This window comes from Scyliorhinus torazame, chromosome 2 (assembly GCF_047496885.1).
Source record: "Scyliorhinus torazame isolate Kashiwa2021f chromosome 2, sScyTor2.1, whole genome shotgun sequence".
Lineage (NCBI taxonomy): Eukaryota > Metazoa > Chordata > Chondrichthyes > Carcharhiniformes > Scyliorhinidae > Scyliorhinus > Scyliorhinus torazame.
Genome location: NC_092708.1, coordinates 235,957,227 through 235,985,154, shown reverse-complemented (window position 1 = coordinate 235,985,154; position 27,928 = coordinate 235,957,227). Strand labels below are relative to the sequence as shown.

Here is a 27,928-nt window from a genome sequence, read left to right as displayed (position 1 = left end):
AGAGTCGCTAGGACTCTGAGGCACGGGCCCTTGCAGCTTCCCTAGATGTGGCCTCGCAAAACGCCCGCACCTACGGCCCCGACCGCGCGGCAGCCCCTTGTGCTCCGTGGACCCCCGTCGCGACAACCCCTCCCCTCGCAAGCTTGCGCGGTTAAAGCGCAGACCATCCCGGGGGGGCCCGCTGTTATTGCTGCGGACAAGCGAAACACCCCCGGCAGCGCTGCCCGGTCCGCGCAGCTATTTGTAAAAGCTGCGGCAAGAAGGGCCATTACGCGGCAGTGTGCCGGTCCCGGGGGGTCGCCGCAATCCCCGGAGAAGAACGAGCCCAGCACATCCCAAACGCTCCCCAACCCCCCCAGCGCCCCATGTGCGACCCGCGGGTGCCGCCATTTTGGGACCCGGGCACCACAAGGGGAGGATGGGCGCCGCCATCTTGTGACCCCCCAGCCACATGCGATTCATGGGGGTGGCCATTTTGTCCAACCCCGACCACGTGCGATCCATGGGGGCGGCCATTTTGTCCACCCCCGGCCGCATGCGATTCATGGACGCCACCATCTTGGTTGACAACAAAGGACCCCAGCATCGACGGCTCCACGGGGTCCGAAGAAGACGCCGCGACACTACTACCACGACTGGCTTCGGTGACACTGGATCAATCGCGGCCCCGGACGCTCCAGACGACGATAACAACGGTGCTGATCAACGGATACGAGACACCATGCCTGATCGACTCCGGGAGCACTGAAAGTTTTATTCACCCAGACACGGTAAGACGCTGTTTTCTGACCATCCATCCAAGCACGCATAAGATTTCCCTAGCTGCAGGATCCCACTCCGTAGAGATCAAAGGGTTTTGCATCGCGAACCTAACGGTGCAAGGGAGGGAGTTTAAGAATTACAGGCTCTACGTCCTTCCCCAACTCTGCGCGCCCACATTACTGGGATTAGATTTCCAGTGTAACCTGCAGAGTCTAACATTCCAATTCGGCGGCCCAATATCCCCACTCACTATCTGCGGCCTCGCAACTCTCAAGGTTGAACCGCCGTCCTTGTTTGCAAACCTCACCCCGGATTGCAAACCCGTCGCCACTAGGAGCAGACGGTACAGCGCCCAGGACCGAATATTTATTTGGTCTGAAGTCCAGCGGTTGCTGAAGGAAGGCATAATCCAGGCCAGCAATAGTCCCTGGAGAGCCCAGGTGGTAGTAGTAAAGACCGGGGAGAAGCAAAGGATGGTCGTAGACTATAGTCAGACCATCAACAGGTACACGCAGCTAGATGCGTACCCTCTCCCCCGCATATCCGACATGGTCAATCGGATTGCCCAGTATAAGGTCTTCTCCACCGTGGACCTCAAGTCCGCCTACCACCAGCTCCCCATCCGCCCAGGTGACCGCAAGTACACAGCCATCGAGGCAGACGGACGTCTATACCACTTCCTAAGGGTCCCATTTGGTGTCACAAACGGGGTCTCGGTCTTCCAACGGGAGATGGACCGAATGGTTGACCAGCACGGGTTGCAGGCCATGTTCCCGTATCTCGACATCGTAACCATCTGCGGCCACGATCAGCAGGACCACGACGCCAACCTCAAAAAGTTCCTCCAGACCGCTACCGCCCTGAACCTCACATACAACGAGGAAAAGTGCGTCTTTAGCACAAACCGGTTGGCCATCCTGGGATACGTAGTGCGCAATGGGATAATAGGCCCCGATCCCGAACGCATGCGCCCCCTTATGGAATTTCCCCTCCCCCACTGCTCCAAAGCCCTGAAACGTTGCCTGGGTTTCTTTTCATATTACGCCCAGTGGGTCCCCCAGTATGCAGACAAGGCCCGCCCGCTAATACAGTCCACTACCTTCCCCCTGTCGACAGAGGCTCGCCAGGGCTTCAGCCGCATCAAAGCGGATATCGCAAAGGCCACGATGCGCGCCATCGACGAGTCCCTCCCCTTCCAGGTCGAGAGCGACGCATCCGACGTAGCTCTGGCGGCCACCCTCAACCAAGCGGGCAGACCCGTGGCCTTTTCTCCCGGACCCTCCACGCCTCAGAAATCCGCCACTCCTCAGTGGAAAAGGAAGCCCAAGCCATAGTGGAAGCTGTGCGACATTGGAGGCATTACCTGGTCGGCAGGAGATCCACTCTCCTCACCGACCAACGGTCGGTAGCCTTCATGTTCGATAATGCACAGCGGGGCAAAATAAAAAATGACAAGATCTTAAGGTGGAGGATCGAGCTCTCCACCTTCAACTATGAGATCTTGTACCGTCCCGGAAAGCTGAACGAGCCGTCCGGTGCCCTATCCCGCGGCACATGTGCCAACGCACAAATAGACCGCCTCCAAGCCCTCCACGAGGACCTCTGCCACCTGGGGGTCACTCGATTCTACCATTTCGTAAAGTCCCGCAACCTCCCCTACTCTGTGGAGGAGGTCCGTACAGTCACCAGGAACTGCCACATCTGCGCAGAGTGCAAACCGCATTTTATCAGGCCGGATAGAGCGCACCTGATCAAGGCTTCCCGCCCCTTTGAACGCCTCAGTTTGGATTTCAAAGGGCCCCTCCCCTCCACTGACTGCAACACATACTTCCTGAACGTGGTGGACGAGTACTCTCGTTTCCCCTTCGCCATCCCCTGCCCCGACATGACAGCGGCCACAGTCATTAAAGCCCTTGGCACCATATTCACACTGTTCGGTTGCCCCGCGTATATCCATAGCGACAGGGGGTCCTCCTTCATGAGTGACGAGCTGCGCCAGTTCCTGCTCAGCAAGGGCATAGCCTCGAGCTACAGCCCCCGGGGGAACGGGCAAGTAGAGAGGGAGAACGGCACGGTCTGGAAGACCGTCCTACTGGCCCTACAGTCCAGGGATCTCCCAGTTTCCAGGTGGCAGGAGGTCCTCCCGTATGCTCTCCGCTACATCCGGCCGCTGCTGTGTACCACCACTAACCAAACGCCTCATGAGCGCCTCCTTGTCTTCCCCAGGAAGTCCTCCTCCGGAACGTCGCTGCCGACCTGGCTGGCGGCTCCAGGACCCATCTTGCTCCGGAAACATGTGCGGGCGCACAAATCAGACCCGTTGGTCGAGAGGGTTCACCTTCTCCACGCGAACCCGCAGTACGCCTACGTGGCGTACCCCGACGGCCGACAGGACACGGTCTCCCTGCGGGACCTGGTGCCCGCCGTCAACACCCCCCCCCCCCCCGATCATCCCCTCCCTGCCACCGGCGCACCCCGCGACCGCCCCCTTCCCGGGGGGATCGGTCCTCCTCCCGTGCCCGCCCAGGAGTAAAACAGGAACAAACACCGAAACGCTCCCGGAGACGACAACGCCTGAACAAGCACCTGCACCACCACCGGGGCTGAGGCGATCGACGAGGAAGACCAGACCACCCACTCGACTCATGGAATCCGCGTGACACCAAGAATGTTGTTGTAACAAAAAAATGTTTTTGCTAATATTGTAAATAGTTTTCACAAACTTGTACATAGCCCAGTGTAGGGCTAAAACTGTAGTAACATGTCCGAAATTTTCCTTCCAGGGCCAGCCTTGTAAACCCCTACCACCATGCGAACCACCACCCCGCCGGGTTCCTTTTTAACAAGGGGTGAATGTGGTGGTATGTATTATGGGTCATGTGGGACTGTGAAGCAGTGATGCCATTGGCTGACAGATCCCGGGTCCTGGTTGGCTGCCGACTCCTGGCTCCGCCCTGAAGGCGGAGTATAAGAACCCGAGCTTCTCCCCGCCGCTTCATTCTGTTGCTGAGCTGCTGGGGACAAGTCTCGCTTAATAAAGCCTGAATCGACTTCATCACTTCTCGTCTCTCTCGTAAGTCATTGTGCGCTACAATCTCCAAAAGAGCATTCTACCCAGGCCCACTCCCTTACGCTATCCCCATAACCCGGCGCCTTGATCATGGCCAATCCACCTAACCTGCACATCTTGGGTCTGTGGGTGGAAGCCTGAGCACCCAGAGAAAACCCACGTAGAAACAGGGAGAATGTGTAAACTCCATACAGTCACCCAAGGCCGTGATCGAACCAGGGTCCCTCTGTGAGGCAGTAGTGCTAACCACTGTGCCACCAAGTACCTCAAAACGTTTATAGAGTAACAATAATGTTTATATTCTTAAGTGCACACAGTACTCACATTGTAATCTAATCAGTGTCAGTCACATCTATCATTTACTCTCACATGCACTTCATAGACTCTTATACAGAAAGAGGCCAGTCAGTTCATTGTGCCTATGCTGACGCTTTGATAGAATTAACCAATTCATCCCACTTCCCTGCTCTTTTCCCAAACACAGACTTTCATCCCCATCAGTCTGGACTGGATTTGAATCCAGGTCTGAGAGTTAAAGGATAGTGTCTAACCTATAGCATCAACCAACTGCCAGAACAGATTGATAATTTTAAAAAAATTTAGAGTACCCAATTCTTTTTTTTCCAATTAAGGGGCAATTTAGTGTGGCCAATTCACATACCCTGCACATCCTTGGGTTGTGAGGGTGAGACCCACGCAGACAGGTGGAGAATGTGCAAACTCCACAAAGATAGTGACCTGGAAAAGGGATTGAACCCCGGTCCTCGGCGCCATGAGGCAGCAGTGTTAACCACTGCACCACGATGCTGCCCGGAATAGATTGTTAATTAAGACCATATGATATAGGAGCAGAATTCAGTCCTGCGGTCCATCGAGTCTGCATACAATTAACAATCAGATGTGATCATTTTGCTTTTATCCACTTGATGAACTCAAGGGCACGGACGTTAATTGTGCTCCCATTGCTATTCAGACATGTGTACTTCGCACAGATGAGAGGTCAAGCCTGAACATGTGTCAGTGTCTCACTGCATGAACTTATTGAACAGCCCAAATCACGGGGATCATTGATTTTGAGCATAACCACATTCAATAATTATGCAGAGTTGGTAGAAAGAAAATGTTACAATTCTTGTTTTAAATTATCATTTGGCCAGATACAAACTGATACAATAAGATTTCCATTAATGCTCTTGCCAGCTTGAGTTTCTACCCATTCACTTCAAAACAATTAGCATATCCACACTGTCTTATCTTTCATTTAGGATAATACAGAAAGATGGCACAAGCTTTATGTAGTATTACTTGGCACTCACCTTGAAGTGCTGCAGAGGTGTGAAAGGGAAATAGGGTATAATTTTCTCTTCTTTTCCCCATTTGCCTGAAAGTTTGGCATTCCGTACAACCGAGCGATCCTGGAAGTTAATGGTCACTTCGAGGCCTACATCTGTCTCTGGTTCCAAAGGGTTGCTGATGAGACTTAGTACAAAGCTGTTGTATAATCGCAAGTGTAAGCATTAACCACATGTGATCAGGAAAAAAGGGTCACACTTGAAAAGTTGGTCCTTGACTTCCAACTCATTTTCTCCTTATATTCCTGATCTAAGCAGCACATTATGTTGGATTACTGGCCCACAAATGGAATCAATTCTCAGGTATCTCTCCTAAGCAACCATTATCTATGCAATTATTGACAGTGACGACAGCAGGGATTCAGCTGTGATGTACCACAACAAAACTTGATCCTGACCTCATCGGGCAGGTACAATTTTGCCCATTATTGCTGACAGTGAAAATTCTGACCAAATGTTTCTTTCTCTAACTGGGACAGTGAGCTAATTATAGCAATTCCCTGTGAGTAGGCAACCTTGCACATAGCTGGAACTTGGGGCATTTCTTGGTTGTTTTCTTTAGTGTGGGATAAAGGCAGCTGGGAAAGCACAGTGTCAAAGGCTTTATTAATAGGAGCAAGAGCAAGGAGGTTATATTAAATTTGTAGAGAATACTTGTTTCCTGCAGTCGACTCATAGAAAAGGTCAGGACCACACTGGTCGAGACCAGACGGAAATGGGGAGAGGAGATAGGCATGGAGATAGAGGGAGGACTCTGGATCGAGGCACTGTACAGGATCAATTCCACCTTCTCCTGCACCGGGCTAAGCCTGATGCAGCTCAAGGTGGCTCACAGAGCGCACCTCACCAAGACACGCATGAATGGGTTCTTCCTGGAGGTGGAAGGTAAGTGCAAGCGGTGTCGGGGGGCCCAGCCAACCACACCCATGGTCCTGCCCCAGACTCAGGGAGTTCAAGGCTGGTAAGGGTCGAGATGGAGCCGTGCCCATCTGTGACGGTCTTTGGGGTGTCAGAGCATCCAGAGCTTTGGACAGGAAAGGGGGTGGATGCCCTGGCCTTCTCCTCGCTGATCGCCAGGCGGAGACTTCTGCTAGTTTGGAAGTGGCAGCGCCACCAGGGACTCGGAATGGCTCTCTGACTCGGCTGCGATCCAGAGACTGGAAAACATTTTTTTTGCGATAAGGGGGTCTGAGGAGATATTCCACAACACATGGAAAAAGTTCACAAGCCTCTTTCACAGACCTGTTCATAACCAGCAGCTAACTAAGGGGGGGTGGGGGTGTAGAAAGCAGGGGACAAGGAACGTCGCCTGGATGAAAGGGAGCGCGCAAACATCAGAGAAGGGACGGGGAGGAGGGCCACCCTTTGGAGGAAACACAATCCCCTTCTACATGGGCCAAACCAGGAAACGGACTGACCTATCCGCCCTCAAAAACTCAAGGTGGGAAACAGGACTTCCCCTGCACCAGCAAAACGAAGACGATCTGCAAACGAGGGGAAGGGTCTCGGCAATGAATGTAGATATGTGGATAAAGCTGGGTGTAATTCTTGCCACTAAGCAGTAAGAGTCTCTGTAAGAACCCTTAAAAAAAACCTGCATAATAGAAAACACTTGTTTCGCCTCAACTGGAGTATCGAGTCCAGTTCTGGGTGTCACAATTTTGGAAAGACATGAGAGAGTGCAGAAAAGATTCATGAAAATATTTCCAGGGATTAGGAAATATTCTGTTATATAGATTGGAGGGGTTGGGATTGTTTTCATTGGAGAAAAGACGGTTGAGAGGATATTTGTATATTTAAAATCATAAGGGGTCCAGACAGAGAAGATATAGATAAATTGTTCCCACTACTAGAAGAATCAAGAATAAGAGGGCACAGATTCAAGGTAATTGGCAAAAGAAGCAATGGAGACACGAGGAGGAATGTTTCCACACTGCAAGTGGTTCAGATTTGGAATGTGTTGTCAGAGAGTATAATGAAGACAGGTTCCATCGAAGTATTCAAGAGGGAATTGGATTATATCTGAAAAGGATGTGCAGCTTTATGGGGAAAAAGCGGGGGTGAATGACCGTCAGTAAAGTGCTCATTTGGTGTTCCTCAACACATTCTTACCAATCTCTCTGCACTCTCGCTACGATTTTGACATCCTTTCAGTTGTATAGCCCAGAACTCAATACCTCAGCTGAGGTCTCACCAACGCTTGATAAAGTGCAAGACACTTTGAACACACTTGTTCTCTACCATTAGGCACGCAATAGATTACTCTGTCATTCAGGCCATCAATAGCAACAATAACAAACATTTAAACAGCACTTTTTAAATAGATAAAACTTCCTAAGGTGCTTCAGAGAAAGAAATGAACTGCCAATGAGAGTGAAGGGAAATGGCAAAAGGCCAGGTTGAAGAATGAGGTTTTCAGGAAACATTTGGAGAAATAAATAGATTAAGAATTTTGGATTCAATGCTGACGCGTGCGGAATGTAGGTTAATACGGTCAGAAAAGTGGCGAGTAGCTCCTGGTGCAGGACATGGTGTGGGCACTCACCCTTTTTTACTGTTGTTCTCTTTTTGCACACTATAAGTAGCTACAGATGGAAGCTTAGTGCTGTGCAGATGAGAAGATCTATGATTTTAACACAATCAATGGTAAAATTTATACAGATGCCAGTCTACAAATCTTCCATGCCTCAATTGAAAATGGCAATAGAGGGAAGGGGGCTGATTTCAATATTCACCTGACCCTCTGACATGGGTAGTGATGTGTGGCTGGATTCTCCCCCGGCGGGATGCTCCATTTTGCCGGCAGCCTGGGGGTTTCCCGACGGCGTGGGGCTGCCCCACAATGGGAAACTCCATTGACCAGCCAGCATAACGGAGCATCCGCCAGTGCGCTGATACAGAAATGTGGCGCGGCAGAGAATCCAGCCCTTTATATGGGCTTCCTTTCATACAAAAAAAAGCATACTCATCTAAAAATATATACTGAATACCAAAACCTAATTCACATGTAGTACAAAGAAAAAAACATGTTTTCACATGCTCACAATACACAAAGGTACTTTATAACTAATTGAATCACTTTTATGCTGGCAAACAGCCAATTTGAGCAGTGCAAGATCACACAAGAAGAAATTAGATAAATAATCCACTAATCTGTTTTGGTGTCATTAGCCAATAAATATTGGCCAGGAAACTGGAATGTTTCCCCTGCTCTTTTGCATTCATCTCAACTGGTAGACAGGTCTTAAGTGACCCTCATCTGTATCTCCACCAGCAGTTAAAAAATGAATGCTTAACTTCTATAATCCACTCCCCGAATAGTTATGCTGAACATTCAGAAACTACTGTGACTGGGCTGTTCAGGTCAGCTCTGAAGGAGATAGTTCCAGCTGAAAAAATAAGACATTATTGGGTCCAGGTGACCTAACTTTTTAAAAAATCACATAGAAGCAGGGAGGTGAACAAAAAAAGAGCCATTAGGGTGATCCATAAGGGAGTTGGCAAGAGTCTTCATTACAAACAAACGTAGTGCCCCAAAAGGATTGCTACATGATGGAACAATTAGCACCATGCTATACCAAGATAATCCCACTTTGTTGAATCACTCAGTGTCGATTTTTAGATGAAGAGTCACATATCTGCCTTCTCACTACTATTTCAGAAGTTGAGGCATTTTGAGAATGGGTCGAGTATTAGTATTTGGATATTTCAACTGTAAATTGCCCAATGCTAGTTCCACCTTCTAGCACTAAATGCTTCACCCAGTCTCATTTGGAAAGATTTTATGGGTGGAAGAAATGGGTGGAGGGAATTACAAAGTCACAGGCTCCTTTATTTTAAAAATCACGTGGAATGAAATAAAAAGGGTTAGTCAGAAGGGAGCTTGGGGGTTTTACATAAGGGAGTTGGGAGAAATCCCCATTCGAATAAAGTACAATGCTCCAAAATTGAGTCACCAGTGTGATAGCATCCTCTCCATTTGCCTGCATGAACGCAGCTGCAACAATACTTTGGACGCTCACACCATCCATGACAAAGCAGCCATTTGATTCGCACCCTATCCACGACCACAAACAGTCACCGCCTCCACCACTGATGCACAATGGCAGCAGTGTGTGCATTCTACCAAGATTCACTGCAATTATTCAACAAGGCTCCTTCGACAGCACCTTCCAAACCCAAGATCTATAACACCTGCAAGTACAAGGACAGAAAATGTAAGGGAACATCATGGGGCAGCACAGTGGTTAGTACTTCTGCCTCACAGCGCCAGGGACCCGGGTTCAATTCCGGCCTGGGGTCACTGTCTGTGAGGAGTTTGCAATTTTTCCCCGTGTCTGTGTGGGTTTCCTCCGGGTGCTCCGGTTTCCTGCCATTGTCCAAATAAGTGCAGTTTAGGAGGATTGGCCATGCTAAATTGATCTTAGTGTCCAAAGATGTGCAGGTAAGGTGGGGTTATGGGTATAGGGTAGGCGAGTGGGCCTAGACAAGGTGCTCATTCAGAGGGTCGGTGCAGACTCGATACACTGAATGGGCTCGCTCTGCACAGTAGGAATTCTATGGTTCTATCACCACATTCAAGCTCCCCTTTAAGTCACACATCCTGTCTTGAATTCATATTGCTGCTCCTTCACTGTTGCTGGGTCAAAATCCTGGAACTCTCTCCCTAATAGCACAATAGGTGTACGTATACCACATGGACAGCAGCAGTTCAGGAAGGCAGCTAATCAATGCTCAAAGGGAATTGGGGACAGGCAATACATTATTTATTCAGGAATTTGCATAAACAAACAACAAATGAATGCAGATGTAAAATTATACAGCGTAATAAATAATCAAACACCGATTCATCCCTTGCTGTACCCCCTCCTCACGTCCAGCCTTCCCCATTTTAACCCCCTTCCACCCCTACCCCGCCTTCGCCTTCTGCTGACACCTCAATCCTCTTTAAAGAAGTAAATGAATGGCTTCCACCTCCGAGCGAACCTATCAACCGACCCCCTCAGGACGAACTTAACCTTCTCCAGTCTCAGAACTTCTGCCAGGTCGCTCACCCACACCCCCACTTTCGGCGGCTCCGAGTTCCTGCATCCAAGTAGGATCCGTCTCTGGGCTATCAGGGATTATTATATCTGGGTTATTAGGAATAACAGGAATGCGGAATATTTGGCTAATGGTAAAGTTCTTGAAAGTGTGGATGAGCAGAGGGATCTAGGTGTCCATGTACATAGATCCCTGAAAGTTGCCACCCAGGTTGATAGGGTTGTGAAGAAGGCCTATGGAGTGTTGGCCTTTATTGGTAGAGGGATTGAGTTCCGGAGTCGGGAGGTCATGTTGCAGCTGTACAGAACTCTGGTACGGCCGCATTTGGAGTATTGCGTACAGTTCTGGTCACCGCATTATAGGAAGGACGTGGAGGCTTTGGAGCGGGTGCAGAGGAGATTTACCAGGATGTTGCCTGGTATGGAGGGAAAATCTTATGAGGAAAGGCTGATGGACTTGAGGTTGTTTTCGTTGGAGAGAAGAAGGTTAAGAGGAGACTTAATAGAGGCATACAAAATGATCAGGGGGTTGGATAGGGTGGACAGTGAGAGCCTTCTCCCGCGGATGGATATGGCTGGCACGAGGGGACATAACTTTAAACTGAGGGGTAATAGATATAGGACAGAGGTCAGAGGTAGGTTCTTTACGCAAAGAGTAGTGAGGCCGTGGAATGCCCTACCTGCTACAGTGGTGAACTCGCCAACATTGAGGGCATTTAAAAGTTTATTGGATAAACATATGGATGATAATGGCATAGTGTAGGTTGGATGGCTTTTGTTTCGGTGCAACATCGTGGGCCGAAGGGCCTGTACTGCGCTGTATTGTTCTATGTTCTATGTTCTAGGGAGGCAAAGGCCAAAACATCGGCCTCTCTCGCCCCCTGGACTCCCAGATCTTTCAACGCTCCAAATATCGCTACCTCTGGACCCGGGGCCACCTTTACCCCCAACACTTCGGACTTTACGTCCGCAAACCCCTGCCGGAACCCCTTTAGCTTCGGACATGCCCAATATATGTGGAATGGATTTGTGGACCTGCCCGCGCTCCGCCCACACCAATCTTCTACCCCCTCAAAAAACCTACTCGTCCGTGCTAAAGTCATCTGTGTCCTGTGAAGTACTTTAAACTGAATGAGGCTGAGCCACGCACACAACGAGGGCCAACATCCTGCTCGTCTTCTCCCCATATTCATATATTGCCCCCGGCCCTCCGCAACTGTCCACCGCCTTCCACATGGACACCAATCCAAACTCCATCTGGAGCCTCTGCCTCTCCCTCAATAACTCTGCTTCTGGGGCCTCTGAATTCCTCCTATCCATCCTCGGAATCTCTTCCGCCAGCCTTGCCATCTCTGCCCGTTCCACCTTCTCCCTATGTGCCCGAATTGAAATAACCCCCCAACCAACCCCGATCCACCGCCTTGAGTGCCTCCTACAGCATGGCGGCCATAATCTCCCCCGTGTCATTGAGCTCCACATATCCATGGATGGTGGTTCTCACCTGCTCGCACACTCCTCATATGCCAACAGCCCCACATCCAGCCTCCACTCCGGGCGCTGGCACACCTCCCCCTCACTAATACACCCCATGCGGCGCGTGGTCGGAGAACACAATTGCTGAACACTCCCGAGTCGACCACCCCCGCCAACAATGTCTTACCCACCACAAAAAAGTCCCAAAGCTCCACGGGTACAAGCCTCCCAGAAGCTCCAAAAACCCCTTCAGCTCCTTCATTACTGCCGACACCTTCCCCGAACTCGGGCTCGACCGGTCAAACTTGGCTCAATGACTGGGTTAAAATCCCCCCCCCCCCCCCCCCTCCCATGATCAACCGGTGAGAGTCCAGGTCAGGAATCTTCCCCAACTTCCGGTTGCAGCTATGCCTAGGTAGGTCACACGGTCGGCAGCTCCCGCCGATAACAGACTTTTGGGCCCTTTTAAGGAGGTCCAGCGGCATTTGGATGACGATTCCGGGTGTGGGAAGGAAACAGTGAGGGTCCCCCAGTGCTGTATGGAGTGGACCAGGAGTGGAGCGGTCAAAAAAGTGGCTTTAGAGAAGAGAGGAGAACGGGTGCGAAAAAACAAGATGGTGGCTGGCGGGGATCAGGCAGCGTGGGCGCAGTGGTCCCGGGAGCAGCAGGAGTTTTTAAGAAGCTGCTTTGCAGACTTGAAGGCGGAGATGTTGGCCCCTCTGAAGGCGTCGATTGAAAGGCTGGTGGAGGCCCAGAGGTCCTGGGGACAGCGATCAAGGAGGTGCAGCAGAAGGCCTCTGATAATGAGGACGAGATTCTGGGCCTGGCGGTCAGAGTGGAAGCGCACGAGGCGCTGCACAAAAAATGACAGGAGAAGCTGGAGGTCCTGGAGAATAGGCCAAGGAGGCAGAACCTGCGGATTCTGGGTCTCCCTGAAGGCGTGGAGGGTTCGGATGCTGTGGCGTATGTGACTACGATGCTGGGTACGCTGATGGGTGCGGGGGCCTTCCCGAGGCCCCTGTAGCTGGATGGGGCACACAGAGTCCTGGCAAGGAGGCCGAGGGCGAACGTGCCGCTGAGGGCTATGGTGGTAAGGTTCCACTGCTTCACCGACAGGGAGTGTGTCCTACGATGGATGAAGAAGGGAGCGGAGCAGCAGGTGGGAGAACACCGAGATCCGGATTTATCAGGACTGGAGTGCAGATCTGGCCAAGAAGCGTGCAGAGCCAAGGCGGTCCTCCACGGGAAGGGGGTGAAGTTCGGGCTGCTACAGCTGGCGAGGCTGTGGGTCACATACCAGGGGCGGGATTCTCCGCAAACGGCGTGATGTCCGCTACCCGGCGCCAAAAACGGCGCGGATCAGTCCGGCGTCGGGCCGCCCCAAAGGTACGGAATTCTCCGCACCTTTAGGGGCCAAGCCCTCACCTTGAGGGGCTAGGCCCGCGTCGGAGCGGTTTCCGCTCCGCCGGCTGGCGGGAAAGGCCTTTGGCGCCACGCCAGCTGGCGCCGAAAGGACTTCGCCGGGCGACGCATGCGCGGGATTGTCAGCGGCCGCACACGGCATCCCCGCGCATGCGCAGGGGAGGGGAACTCTTCCGCCTCCGCCATAGTGAAGACCATGGCGAAGGCGGAAGAAAAAGAGTGCCCCCCATGGCACAGGCCCGCCCGCGGATCGGTAGGCCCCGATCGCGGGCCAGGCCACCGTGGGGGCACCTCCCGGGGCCAGATCGCCTCGCAGGACACCGGAGCCTGCCTGCGTCGCCTTGTCCCGCCGTTCAAACGGAGGTCTAATCCACGCCGGCTGGCGAGGGTTGACAGTGGCGGGACTTCGGCCCATCGCGGGCCGGAGAATCGCCGGGGGTTCCCGCCGACCGGCGCGGCGTGATTCCCGCCCCCGCTGAATCTCTGGTGGTGGAGAATTCGGGACACGGCGGGGGTGGGATTCAGGCCAGCCGCCGGCGATTCTCCGACCCGGTGGGGGGTCGGAGAATCGCGCCCCAGGAGTGACACCATTATTTTGATGCGTCGGATGAGGCGTGGACTTTCATCAAGAATGAGAAGTTGGACTCGAGTGGATTGCAGTATGTTATGGGGGTTGTTGGTGTGGGGGATGGGGCGGTGTTTTCCCCGCGTTTTCTTGTGTCTTTGTGGCCCAGGGCCCTCGGGGATTTGGTGAGGTCGCAGTTGAGAGGAGCTGTGTCACAGGGGGTGGGGTCGGCCCAGGCAAGGAGCGCGGTTTTTCCCGCGAAATGGTGGGGACGGTACCTGAAGCGGGGGACGGTACTGTGTTCGATGTCCGCAGTGGTTCATACGGGGTGTTGGGGGGGGGGGGACTTTCTCCACCCCTTAGGTGGGGGGGGGGGGGGGGGGGGCTGGAGATTTGGATGGGGAATCCACAGGGGGATTGGAGGTAGAGGCGGGAGCGGCTGGGGTCAGCTGACTTACGGGAGTTCAATGCGGGGGGCAGAGGGGGTTAAGCAGTTGCTTGGCCGGGGGAGGGGAGGTTTGGGGGGGGGGGGAGACTGGGTTGCTGCTGTGCTGACTGAGGGGGAATTGATGGTAAGAGGGAGTCGGCGCGGGGAGCCTCCGCCTGGGGGGCTGGAGGGTGCGGGAGGTGTGGGCCCATGGCTGGCCTAAAAAAAGGAGATAGCTAGTTGGCGGGGGCAGGGGGGGGGGGAGCCCCCCGATCCGGCTGATCACGTGGAACGTGAGAGGCCTGAATGGGCCGGTCAAGAGGGCCCGGGTGTTTTCGCACTTAAAGGGGCTAAAGGCAGACGTAGCCATGTTACAGGAGACACACCTGAAGATCGCGGATCAGACCAGGCTGAGGAAGGGATGGGTGGGACAGGTTTTTCACTCAGGGCTGGATGCGAAGAACAGGGGGGGGTCGCAATCTTGGTGAGTAAGCGGGTGGCATTTGGGGCGGTGGGTATTGTGGCAGATAAGGGGGGGTCATTATGTTAATCTGCGGATTATCTGCGGATGCTGAGCTGGATTCCGGATCTGGAGTCATGTAGTTTGGTAATGGGGGGGGGGGACTTTAGTACTGTCCTGGACCCGACATTGGATCGGTCTAGGTCGAGGTCGGGTAAGAGGCCGGCAGCAGCCAAGGTCCTGAGGGGGATCTTGGACCAGATGGGGGGAGTGGATCCGTGGAGATTTGCCAGGCCAAGGGCGAAGGAGTTTTCCTTCTTCTCCCATGTACACAAGGCTTACTCACGGATAGATTTTTTTGTGGTAAGCAGGGCGCTAATTCCGAGAGTGGCGGGGGCGGAGTACTCGGCCACTGAGATCTCGGACCATGCCCCGCACTGGGTGGAACTGGGGATGGAGGAGGAGAGAGGCCAACGCCCACCATGGCGAATGGACGTGGGACTACTGGCGGACGTGGAGGTCTGTGGGCGGGTCCGGAGGTGCATCCAAAGATATGTGGAGGCCAATGATAATCGGGAGGTTTCGGTGAGTGTGGTCTGGAGGCGCAGAAGGCAGTGGTCAGGGAGGAGCTAATTTCAGTCAGGGCCCACAGGGAGAAGAGGGAGAGGATGGAGAGGGAGAGGTTGGTGGGGGAGATACTGAGGGTGGATAGGAGGTATGCGGAATCCCCCGAGGAGGGGTTGTTGAAGGAGCTCCAGGACCATTCAAACGGAGTTTGACTTGATAACCACGGGGAAGGCTGAGGCCCAGTTGAGGAAGGTACAGGGAGCAGTGTATGAGTATGGGGAGAAGGCATCAGCTGCGGAAGAGGGAGGCGGCTAGGGAGATTGGGGGAATTAGAGATAGGGGGGGGAACATGGTGCTGAGCTCGGCTAAGATAAACGAGGTCTTTTTAAAAAAAATATATTTTATTGAAAATTGTTTCTAAACAACATTTTTCCCTCTTACAAACCAAACGAAACGATAACAAAAATAGAAATTTTTAACAATACACAAGTAACAAAACCCCGTTATCTATTGACCTATACTAAACTAAACCCCCCCCTCCCCCTGGGTTGCTGCTGCTGGTCATCTGTCTTCCCTCTAACATTCCCTTAGGTAGTCGAGAAATGGCTGCCACCGCCTGGTGAACCCTTGAGCCGATCCTCTCAGGGCAAACTTTATCTGCTCCAGTTTAATAAACCCCGCCATATCGTTTACCCAGGCCTCCAGTCCAGGGGGTTTTGCCTCTTTCCACATAAGTAGGATCCTGCGCCGGACTACTAGGGATGCAAAGGCCACGACATCGGCCTCTTTCGCCTCCTGCACTCCCGGCTCATCCGCAACTCCAAATAGAGCTAACCCCCAGCTTGGTTTGACCCAGGCATTCACCACCTGCGAGATCACTCCCTTCCAATATCCTTCCAGTGCCGGGCACGCCCAAAACATATGTGCGTGGTTTGCCGGGCTCCCGCCACACCTCCCACATCTGTTCTCCACTCCAAAGAACCTGCTCAATCTTGCCCCCGTTATGTGTGCTCTATGTAGCACCTTAAATTGAATCAGGCTAAGCCTGGCGCATGAGGAGGAATTTACCCTGCTTAGGGCATCAGCCCACATACCCTCTTCTATCTCCTCCCCTAATTCTTCTTCCCACTTTCCCTTTAGTTCTCCCACCGACTCCTCCCCCTCTTCCCTCATCTCTCTGTACATCTCTGACACCTTGCCCTCTCCGACCCACACCCCTGAAAGCACCCTGTCCTGTATCCCCTGTGTCGGGGCAACGGAAATTCCCTCACCTGTTGTCTAGTAAACGCCCTCACCTGCATATATCTCAAGAAATTTCCCCGGGGTAACTTATACTTTTCCTCCAATGCTCCCAAGCTCGCAAAAGTCCCATCTATAAATAAATCTCCCACCTTCCTAATTCCCAACTGGTACCAGCTCTGAAATCCTCCATCCATTCTTCCTGGGGCGAACTTATGGTTGTTCCTGATAGGGGACCCCACCAGGGCTCCCTGCACCCCTCTCTGTCTCCTCCACTGTCCCCATATGTTCAGTGTTGCCGCCACCACCGGGTTCGTGGTATACTTTTTAGGTGAGAGCGGTAGCGGTGCCGTCACCAGCGCCTCTAAACCCGCCCCTTTACAGGACTTTCTCTCCAGTCTTTTCCACGCCGCTCCCTCCCCCTCCATCATCCATCTACGTATCATTGCCACATTGGCGGCCCAATAGTAATCTCCCAAGTTCGGTAGTGCCAGTCCTCCTCTATCTCTACTACGCTGAAGGAACCCCCTCCTTACTCTCGGAACTTTCCCTGCCCACACAAAGCTCGTGATGCTCCTATCTATTTTATTAAAAAAGGTCCTGGTGATTAATACAGGGAGACATTGAAATACAAATAAGAACCTCGGGAGGACCATCATCTTAATTGCTTGCACCCTGCCCGCCAGCGATAAAGGCTGCATGTCTCACCTCTTGAAGTCCTCCTCCATTTGTTCTACCAGCCGTGTCAAATTAAGTCTGTGCAAGGTTCCCCAGCTCCTAGCGATCTGAATCCCCAGGTATCGGAAGTTTCTTTCCACTTTCCTTAACGGTAAGCCTTCTATCTCTCTACTCTGGTCCCCTGGATGTATCACAAATAGTTCACTCTTCCCCATATTTTGCCTATACCCCGAGAATTCCCCGAACCTCCTCAAAAGTCCCCCCTTCCCTGGCCTCATTGAACGTCCTCGCCATCAACGGGGCCAACAAGTCCACATATTTTCTGTAGTATTCCACCGGGAACCCATCCGGCCCCGGAGCCTTCCCTGCTTGCATGCTTCCCAGTCCCTTTATAACTTTGTTCACCTCAATCGGCGCCCCCAGGCCTGCCACCTCCTGCTCCTCCACTTTCGGGAACCTCCATTGGTCCAGGAACTGCCGCATCCCCTCCTCTCCCTCTGGGGGCTGAGACCTATACAGTTCCTCATAAAAGGTCTTAAACACCTCATTTATCTTTCCTGGCCTTCGCACAGTGTCTCCCCTTTCATCCCTAATTCCTCCTATCTCCCTCGCTGCTGCCCTCTTTCGCAGTTGGTGCGCCAACAGGCGACTAGCCTTTTCCCATATTCGTACCTCCTCCCCTGTGCCTTCCTCCACAGTACCTCCACCTTTCTGGTGGTCAGAAGGTCAAACTCGGTCTGGAGTCGCCTCCTCTCCCTGTACAGCTCCTCCTCCGGGGTCTCTGCAAATTCCCTGTCCACCCTTAAAATTTCCCCCAGTAATCTATCCCTTTCCTTGGCCTCTGTTTTCCTTTTGTGGGCCCCAATGGAGATCAGCTCTCCTCTGACCACCGCTTTTAGTGCTTCCCAGACCACTCCCACAGGGACCTCGCCGTTGTCATTGACCTCCAGGTATCTCTCAATACATCCCCTCACTCTTGCACACACTCCCTCATCCGCCATCAGTCCCACATCTAATCGCCAGAGTGTTCTCTGCTCCCTGTCCTCTCCTACTTCCAGGTCCACCCAATGTGGGGCATGATCCGAAACCGCTATGGCTGAGTATTCAGCTTCTTCCACCCTAGAGATCAACAACCTTCCTAAAACAAAAAAATCTATCCGGGAGTACACTTTATGGACATGGGAGAAGAAGGAATACTCCCTAGCCCTAGGTCTAAGAAATCACCATGGATCCACTCCCCCCATTTGGTCCATAAACCCCTTAAGTACCTTGGCCGCTGCCGGCCTTCTTCCGGTCCTTGAGCTGGATCTATCTAGCCCCGGGTCCAGCACTGTATTGAAGTCCCCTCCTAAAATCAAATTTCCTGCCTCCAGGTCCGGTATACGCCCCAGCATCCGTCTCATGAATCCCGCATCGTCCCAATTTGGGGCATACACATTAACCAACACGACCTCCATTCCCTCCAGCCTACCACTCACCATTACATATCTACCTCCGCTATCTGCTACGATGTTCTTTGCTTCAAATGCTACCCGTTTCCCCACCAAAATGGCCACCCCTCTGTTCTTTGCGTCCAGTCCTGAGTGGAACACCTGTCCCACCAATCCTTTCTTTAGCCTAACTTGGTCTGCCACCTTCAGGTGCGTCTCTTGGAGCATAGCCACGTCTGCCCTTAGTCCTTTCAAATGCGCGAGCGCTCGGGCCCTTTTTATCGGTCGATTCAGGCCTCTCACGTTCCACGTGATCAGCCTCACTAGGGGGCTACCTGCCCCCCTCCCGTGTCGACTAGCCATTACCTTCTCTAGGCCAGTCCCATATCCCGCCTCCGCGCTCCCGCTCGCTCCCCCAGCGTCGCACACCGTCCCCGACCACCCACTTTTTAGCCATTCCCTTTTGGAATTCCGCAGCAGCAACCCAGTTGTGTCGTCCCCCCCCCCCCCCCCCCCCCCCGCTAGATCCCTATCTAGCTTGATTGCTCCCCCCATATCACTTCCGTAAGTCAGCTGACTTCAACTGACCCCGGCTACTCCTGCTCACTCCTCGACCCCCCCGGTGTGAGGGAACTCCCTTGCGCCTGTTTTCCCGCCTTATTCTTTCTGGCGCGGGAACATCCCTATACCTAACCCGCCTCTTATGGCGCAGCTCCCTTTCCCCTCCCCCTCCCCATTCTTCGACTATGTCCCGTCTTTCCCCCCTCACCGGCGCCCACATTTCCCCAGTGTCCCCCCCCTTCCCTGTTTACTTCTCGAGTAACTTTCACCATAACAGTAACAAGAACAATAACAATAACAATTCCCTGCAGCATCAGTCCCTCAGTTCCGGTCCAGTTTCTCTTCTTTGATGAAGGACCATGCTTCCTCCGCTGTCTCGAAGTAATAGTGTCTCTCCTGATACGTGACCCATAGTCTTGCCGGCTGCAGCATCCCAAACTTCACCTTCGTTTTGTGCAAAACCTCTTTGGATAAACGAGGTCTTTAAGGACTTTTATGGTAAATTATACGAGTCAGAACCCCCGGAGGGAGGGGAGGGTATGAGGCAGTTCCTGGACCAACTGAGGTTTCCAAAGGTGGAGGAAGGGCGGGTAGAGGGATTGGGGGCCCCGATTGAGATGGAGGAACTAATTAAGGAGTTGGGGAGCATGCAGGCGGGCAAGGCCCCGGGGCCGGATGGGTTTCCCGTAGAGTTCTATAGGAAATTCTCGGAGCTGTTGGGCCCGTTGCTGTTGAGAACTTTTAACGAGGCTAAGGAAAAGGGAATCCTTCCCCCGACGATGTCGCAGGCTCTGATCTCGCTTTTCCTCAAGCGTGATAAGGACCCGCTGCAATGTGGCTCCTATAGGCCAATTTCGCTCCTTAATGTGGATGCCAAGCTGTTGGCCAAGATCTTGGCCACTAGGATTGAGGACTGTGTCCCGGGAGTGATTCATGAGGATCAGACAGGGTTTGTGAAGGGCAGGCAGCTGAATACGAATGTGCGGAGGCTTCTGAATGTGATCATGATGCCTCGGAGGGTGGGGATGCAGAAGTGATAGCGGCAATGGACGCAGAGAAAGCCTTTGGCCGGGTGGAGTGGGAGTACTTGTGGGAGGTGTTAGGCTGATTTGGGTTTGGGGAGGAATTCATAGGGTGGGTCAAATTGTTGTATCAGGCCCCGGTAGCGAGTGTTTCGACGAACCTGCAGCGGTTGGGGTACTTTAGACTATATCGTGGAACGAGGCAGGGCATGTCCAAAACATATGGGCATGTTTGCCCTGGCGATTGAGCCGCTGGCCATGGCGTTGAGGGAGTCCAGAAACTGGAGGGGGTTGGTTCGGGGGTGGGGGGGAGGAGGAGCACCGTGTTTCACTGTATGCGGATGACCTGCTTCTCTACATTGCGGATCCGGTGGAGGGGATGGGGGAGGTCATGCAGATACTTAGGGATTTTGGAGACTTCTCGGGATATAAGCTAAATGTAGAAAAAAGCGAGCTTTTTGTGGTGCATGCGAGGGGCCAGGAAAAGAGGTTGGCAGAGCTACCGCTCAAGATGGTGGAGAGGAGCTTTCGGTACTTGGCCATCCAGGTGGCCAAGAGCTGGGGGGGTCTTGCACAAGCTCAATTTAGCGCGGCTGGTGGATCAGATGGAGGGGGACTTTAGGATGTTGGACATGCTGCCACTCTCCCTGGCGGGCAGGGTGCAGTCCGTAAAGATGACGGTCCTCTCCAAGTTCTTGTTCGTCTTCCGGTGCCTGCCCATTCTCATCCCCAAGTCCTTTTTCAAGCGGGTAAATAGGAGCATTACAGGATTTGTGTGGGCAAATAAGACCTCACGGGTTAAGAGACTGTTTGTTCATTCCAGGTAGGATAGACGGCAGGTTCCTAAGCTGGCACAGGGCGGGAATCAAAACGATAGAGAACTTGTTTATCAATGGGACTTTTGCCAGTCTGAGGGCGCTAGAGAAGAAATTTGGGTTGCCCCGGGGAACACTTTTAGGTACATGCAGGTTTGGGCGTTTGTGAAAAAGTAGGTGGGGGAATTCCCGCTGCTACCGGCACGGAGGATAGAGGACAGGGTGGTCTCGGGCATGTGGGTGGGGGATGGCAAAGTATCGGACATATACCAGGAGCTGCAGGAGGCAGAGGAGGCCTCGGTGGAAGAGCTGAAGGGCAAGTGGGAAGAGGAGCTGGGTGAGGAGCTGGATGAGGGCCTGTGGGCTGACGTCCTGGGCAGGGTCAATTCCTCCTCATCCTGCGCCAGGCTGAGCCTGACTCAGTTTAAAGTGGTGCACCGGGCGCATATGACAGGGACGAGAATGAGTAAGTTCTTTGGGGTAGAGGACAAGTGTGTGAGATGTTCAGGGAGCCCAGTGAACCATGCCCATATGTTTTGGACATGCCTGGCACTTACGGAATTTTGGAAAGGCTTTGCAAAGGCTATGTCCAAGGTCTTGGACACTCGGGTAAAACCGAGCTGGGGATAGCGATATTTGGGGTATCGGATGATCCGGGAGTGCAGGAGTCGAAAGAGGCCGGAGTTCTAGCCTTTGCCTCCTTGGTAGCCCGGGGAAGGCTCTTGTTAATGTGGAGGGACACAAAATCCCCAAGCGTAGAGGCTTGGATCAGTGACATGGCGGGGTTTCTCAGGTTGGAGAAGATGAAGTTTGCTTTGCGAAGGTCCTTGCAGGGGTTCTCCAGGCGGTGGCAACCGTTCCTTGACTTTCTCGCGGAGCGTTAGGTGGAGGTCAGCAGCAGCAGCAAACCAGGGGGGGGGGGGGGGGTTGATTTAATTTAATTTGTAAGGGGCAAATGCACCACCTTGTTTTGTTTGTTGAATTGTTAATTGGTTAGAGGTGTGGTAATACCAGGTATTGCGGTACCTGAGAGGTGGATGACCATTGGCTGGACCCAGGAGTCTACCATTGGCTGATGTACATAGCTCCGCCCTGAGAGGCGGAGTATAAGAACCAATGCCGTCCCAGCAGCCTTCACTTTCTGTATCGAAGCTGCGAGGGAACAGTTCTAGCAGATTAAAGCCTATTAGTTATGACTCACCTTGTCTCGAGAGTAATTGATTGTGCATCAATTTAATCTGCTACAACTTCAGTTGAAAGGATGGATCTCCGTATCAAACCGGAGTGCCTTCAGCTCAGCCCCCACGCAGACAACTCTGCTGCTATCTTCAAACATTGGCTGGCGTGTTTTAAGGGCTACCTCGACACGGCCGCCGACACCCCCACGGAAAGACAAAAGATGCACCTTCTACGCTCGCGGGTCAGCCCTGGGATCTACCCTCTGATCGAGGAGGCGGAGAATTATGCTGCAGCAATCGAGCTGCTAGAAGGACATTATATCCGCCCTGTGAACCAGGTCTACGCCCGTCACCTGCTGGCGACTAGGAGGCAAAGCCCCGAAGAAACGTTGGAAGACGTCTACCGGGCGCTGCTGGTGCTGGGCCGAAACTGTGGCTGCCCGCCAGTTTCGGGTAACGAGCACACGGAACATTTGATCAGGGATGCTTTCGTGGCAGGTATGACTTCCCCCGATATCCGCCGAAGGCTCCTAGAAATGGACACTCTGGGACTTACTCTGGGGTCCATGGACGTTGCGTATAACGCGCTGGCTTTTGCTCCCGGACGCGCGGCAGCCCCCTGGGCTGCGTGGCACCCCGTTGCGGCAGCCCCTCAGACCTTCCCTCTGACCCCGCAAGCCTGCGCGGCGAGACGGCCCGCTACCGCCGGCGGACAATGCTGTTTCTTCTGCGGGCAGGCGAATCATCCCCGCCCGCGCTGCCCGGCCCGTACCGCCACCTACAAAGGGTGCGGCAAGTAGGGCCACTGTGTCGGGGTCTGCCAGGCCCGCGCCGTGGCCGTGGTCTCCAGCGACTATCGGCAGCCCCCTTTTCAGGCCCCGTCCATCCAACGCCCGCCGCCACCCCCCTATCCTCAGGCCGCGTGCGACCCGCGGGTGTGGCCATTTTGCCCTCCGGCCACCGAGCTGGATGGGTGGGAGCCGCCATTTTGTCCCTCGCCGCCGCCATCTTCTTCATCCCCGGACTCCATGTGCGACCCATGGCTGACGCCACCTTGGATGGGGCCCCAGGTCCCCAGCACAGCCGACTACACGCTGCCCGACCAGAACTCTCCATTACTGCAGCTGGCCCCGGTGACTCTGGACCAGAGTCGGCCCCGGATGCTTGCGAAAGCTACAACGACGATCTCTGTCAACGGCCACGTGACGCTGTGCTTGATCGCATCTGGGAGCACGGAAAGCTTTGTTCACCCCGACACGGTAAGGCGCTGTTCTCTTGTCACCCATCCCTTAAACCAAAGGATCTCCCTGGCCACCGGGTCACACGCGGTGGAGATAAAGGGGTTCTGCCTAGCGAACCTCACTGTCCAAGGCAGGGAATTCCGCAATTTCCGCCTGTACGTCCTGCCGTACCTCTGCGCAGCCACCCTCCTTGGGCTGGATTTCCAGTGCCATCTGCAAAGCCTGACTTTTAAATTTGGCGGCCCTATACCCCCCCTTACTGTCTGCGGCCTCACGACCCTTAAGGTCGACCCGCCTTCCCTGTTTGCGAACCTCACCCCGGATTGCAAACCCGTCGCCATCAGGAGCAGACGATACAGTGCCCAGGACCGGACCTTTATCAGGTCGGAGGTCCAAAGGCTGCTGAGGGAAGGGTTCATCGAAGCGAGCATCAGCCCCTGGAGGGCTCAAGTAGTGGTGGTAAAGACCGGGGAGAAACATAGGATGGTCATTGACTACAGCCAGGCCATCAACAGGTTTACGCAGCTGGATGCGTACCCTCTCCCCTGTATAGCCGACCTGGTGAACAGGATTGCGCAATACAAGGTTTTCTCCACGGTGGATCTCAAGTCTGCCTCCCACCAGCTACCCCTCCGTAATGGTGACCGCCAGTACATTGCCTTCGAAGCAGATGGGCGGCTCTATCACTTTTTAAGTGTTCCCTTCGGTGTCACGAACGGGGTCTCGGTCTTCCAACGTGAGCTGGACCGAATGGTTGACCGGTACGGCTTACGTGCAACTTTCCCGTATCTTGATAACGTCACCATCTGCGGCCATGACCAGCAGGACCACGACACCAACCTCCGAAAATTTCTCCAGACCGCGAATATCCTTAATCTCACTTACAATAAGGATAAATGCGTGTTTAGCACCGACCGTCTAGCCATTCTAGGCTACGCAGTGCGAAGTGGAGTCATAGGCCCTGACCCTGAGCGCATGCGCCCCCTCATGGAGTTCCCCCTCCCTCACTGCCCCAAGGCCCTAAAGCGCTGCCTCGGCTTCTTCAGCTATTATGCACAATGGGTCCCCAATTACGCAGACAAGGCTCGACCCCTGATCCAGTCCACAACCTTCCCCCTGTCGACGGAGGCCCGCCAGGCCTTCTACCGCATCAAAGCAGACATTGCAAAAGCCACGATGCGCGCCATCGACGAGTCCCTCCCCTTCCAGGTCGAGAGCGATGCTTCCGACGTAGCTCTGGCGGCCACCCTCAACCAAGCGGGCAGGCCCGTGGCTTTCTTTTCCCGCACCCTCCATGCTTCCGAGATTCGCCACTCCTCGGTCGAAAAGGAGGCCCAGGCCATAGTAGAAGCTGTGCGACACTGGAGGCATTACCTGGGCGGCATGAGATTCACTCTCCTCACGGACCAACGGTCGGTTGCCTTCATGTTCGATAATGCACAGCGGGGCAAGATTAAGAACGACAAGATGTTGCGGTGGAGGATAGAACTCTCCACCTACAATTACGAGATCTTGTACCGTCCTGGGAAGCTGAACAAGCCTCCTGATGCCCTGCCACAGCACAAGTGGACCGCCTCCGATCCCTCCACGAGGACCTCTACCACCCGGGGGTCACTCGTTTCTTTCATTTTATCAAGACCCGCAACCTGCCCTACTCCATCGAGGAGGTCAGGACAGTCACCAGCGACTGCCAAATCTGCGCGGAGTGCAAACTACCGCCCAGAGAGGGCGCACCTGATAAAGGCTTCCCGTCCCTTTGAACGCCTCAGCATGGATTTTAAAGGCCCCCTCCCCTCCACCGACCGCAACATGTACTTCCTGAACGTGATTGACGAATACTCCTGGTTCCCATTCGCCATCCCCTGCCCAGACATGACCACAACCACCGTCATCAAGGCCCTCAAGGGTATCTTTACACTGTTCAGTTTCCCCGCATACATTCACAGTGATGGGGGTCCTCCTTTATGAGTGATGAACTGCATCAATTCCTGCTCAGCAAAGGCATCGCCTCGAGCAGGACGACCAGTTACAACCCCCGGGGAAACGGGCAAGTTGAGAGGGAGAACGGCACAGTCTGGAAGACCGTCCTGCTGGCCCTGCGGTCTAGGAATCTCCCAGTCTCCCGCTGGCAGGACGTCCTCCCGGTGGTCCTTCACTCCATCTGGTTGCTGCTCTGTACTACCACAAATCAGACACCTCATTAACGTCTCCTTGTTTTCCCCAGGGAGTCCTCCTCCCGGACCTCGCTCCCAACCTGGCTAGCGACACCCGGACCCATCCTGCTTCGGAGACATGTGAGGGCGCACAAGTCGGACCCGTTGGTCAAGAGGGTCCACCTGCTGCACGCCAACCCCCAGTACCCCTATGTAACGTTCCCTGGCGCCCGCCAAGACACGGTCTCCCTTCGGGACCTGGCGCCCGCCGGAGCCCCACGTGCACCCACACCAGTGCCGCCACCCCCCCCCCCCCCCCCCCTCCCCGTAGCACCTGACTGGAAGGTCAGTACTCCCGCCGTCCCGGCCTAGGCCTGAACAAGCACCGACGCCCCCTAAAGGCGCCCCCCCCCGCCCACTTTTCGCCCCAACAGCGCCGCCTAGGGGCGACAAAGCTGCCTGGGAGGACGACACCACCTTCCCGGAGTCGCAACCGCCGGGGCCCCCATCAGGATCACTGCCGAAGCCCAGACGCTCCAGAAGGACGACCAGGCCACCCGATCAACTGATTGCTGCACCATGAACATTTTGTATTACTCTCGACATCACGGCATCTCCATACCTGGTCCTACCATGCGAAAGGCGACATTAACGCTGGCCATCATCCCGCCTGGTTCTTTTTTAACAGGGGGTGAATGTGGTAATACCAGGTATTGCGGTACCTGGAAGTGGATGACAACTGGCTAGACCCAGGAGTCTACCATTGGCTGATGTACATAGCTCCGCCCTGAGAGGCGGAGTATAAGAACTGATGCCGTCCCGACTTCCGGTTGCGGCGATGCCCTGCTAGCCGCACGTTTCGGCAGCTCCAGCTCCAATGGACCTTCGGGCTCTTTTAAGAGCCCCAACGGGAAATTTTTGGGCGACCCAACCCGGTGTGGGGTGAGTGAATAGGGAGTCCCCCCCACCAACGAAAGAGGAAAATATCGGCGGCGGCGGCTGCAGCGTGAGGAATCGTCGACGAAAGGACAGAAAGGGAGAAGACACAAGATGGCGGCGGAGAAAGCCCAGGCGACATGGGGGCCCGAGCAAGACGAATTTCTGAGACGGTGTGTGGAGCTACTAAAGAGGGAGGTGCTGACCCTGATGTTACAGGCAATTGAGGGGCTCAAGGAGGCACAAAGGACCCAGGAGACAGAGCTCCGTGTGGTGGAGCAGAAGGTGACGGATAATGAGGACGAGATCCTGGGCCTGGCGGTCAAAACGCAGACGCACGAAGCACTCCATAAAAAGTGTATTGAAAGGATTGAGGCCCTAGAAAACAGAGCGCGAAGGAAGAACCTTCGGATACTGGGTCTCCCTGAGGCAGTGGAAGGAGCGGACTGTGGAGCTTATGTAAGTACAATGCTAAGCTCATTGATGGGAGCTGAGGCCCCTGCGGGCCCCTTGGAGGTGGAGTGGGCACATCGGATCCCGGCGAGAAGACCAAAAGCGGGAGAACCACCTAGGGCGACAATCGTGCGATTTCACCGCCTTAAAGATAGAGAAGAGGTCCTGAGATGGGCTAAAAAGGTGCGGAGTAGCAGATGGGAGAATGCAGTGGTACGGGTGTACCAGGATTGGAGTGCGGAGGTGGCGAGAAGGAGGGCGAGTTTTAACCGAGCCAAGGAGGTGTTACACAAAAAGGTGAAGTTCGGGATGCTGCAGCCGGCACCACTATGGGTCACGTACCAGGAGAGACACCATTATTTCGATACGGCGGAAGAAACATGGACCTTTATTAAAGAGGAGAAATTGGATCGGAACTGAGGGACTGATACTGTAGGGAATGTTATTGTTATTGTTATGGTTGATGTAAATAGAGAAGTAAATTGGGATGGGGGAGACACTAGGAAATGCGGGCGCCGGTGAGGGGGGAAAAGAAGGGACATAGGCGGAGAATGAGGAATGGGAGGGGGAGAGGAAAGGGAGCTGCGCCACAAGAGGCGGGTCAGATAAAGGGATGTTCCCGCGCCAGAAAGATTATGGCGGGAAGACAGGCGCAAGGCGGATGGGAGTTCCCTACACGGGGGGGGGGGGGTCAAGGAGTGAGCAGGAGTAGCCGGGGTCAGTTGAAGTCAGCTGACTTGCGGGGGGAGCAATCGCGCTAGAAAGGGATCTAAGGGGGGGGGGGGACTGGGTTGCTGCTGCGGAAATCAAAAAGGAAATGGCTAAAGAGTGGGTGGACGGGGATGGAATGCGACGCCTGGGGAGCGAGTGGGAGCGTGGAGGCGGGATATGGGACTGGCCTAGAGAAGGTGATGGCTAGTCAACACGGGAGGGGGGCAGGTAGCCCCCTAGTGAGGCTGATCACGTGGAACGTGAGAGGCCTGAACGGACCAATTAAAAGGGCCCGAGTGCTCGCGCACTTGAAAGGACTAAGGGCAGACGTGGCTATGCTCCAAGAGACGCACCTGAAGGTGGCGGACCAA

The 27,928-nt window shown here is 54.0% G+C and overlaps 1 protein-coding gene across 1 annotated transcript in view; it reads right to left on the bottom strand.

Annotated features, from left to right (window-relative positions):
- LOC140396501 (galectin-related protein A) overlaps window positions 1-27,928 on the bottom strand; it is a 64,242-nt gene that overhangs the window by 18,678 nt on the left and 17,636 nt on the right. The window contains exon 3 of the mRNA XM_072485185.1: window positions 5,149-5,323. Coding sequence (XP_072341286.1) covers window positions 5,149-5,323 — 175 coding nt within the window. The remainder of the gene's footprint in view (window positions 1-5,148; window positions 5,324-27,928) is intronic.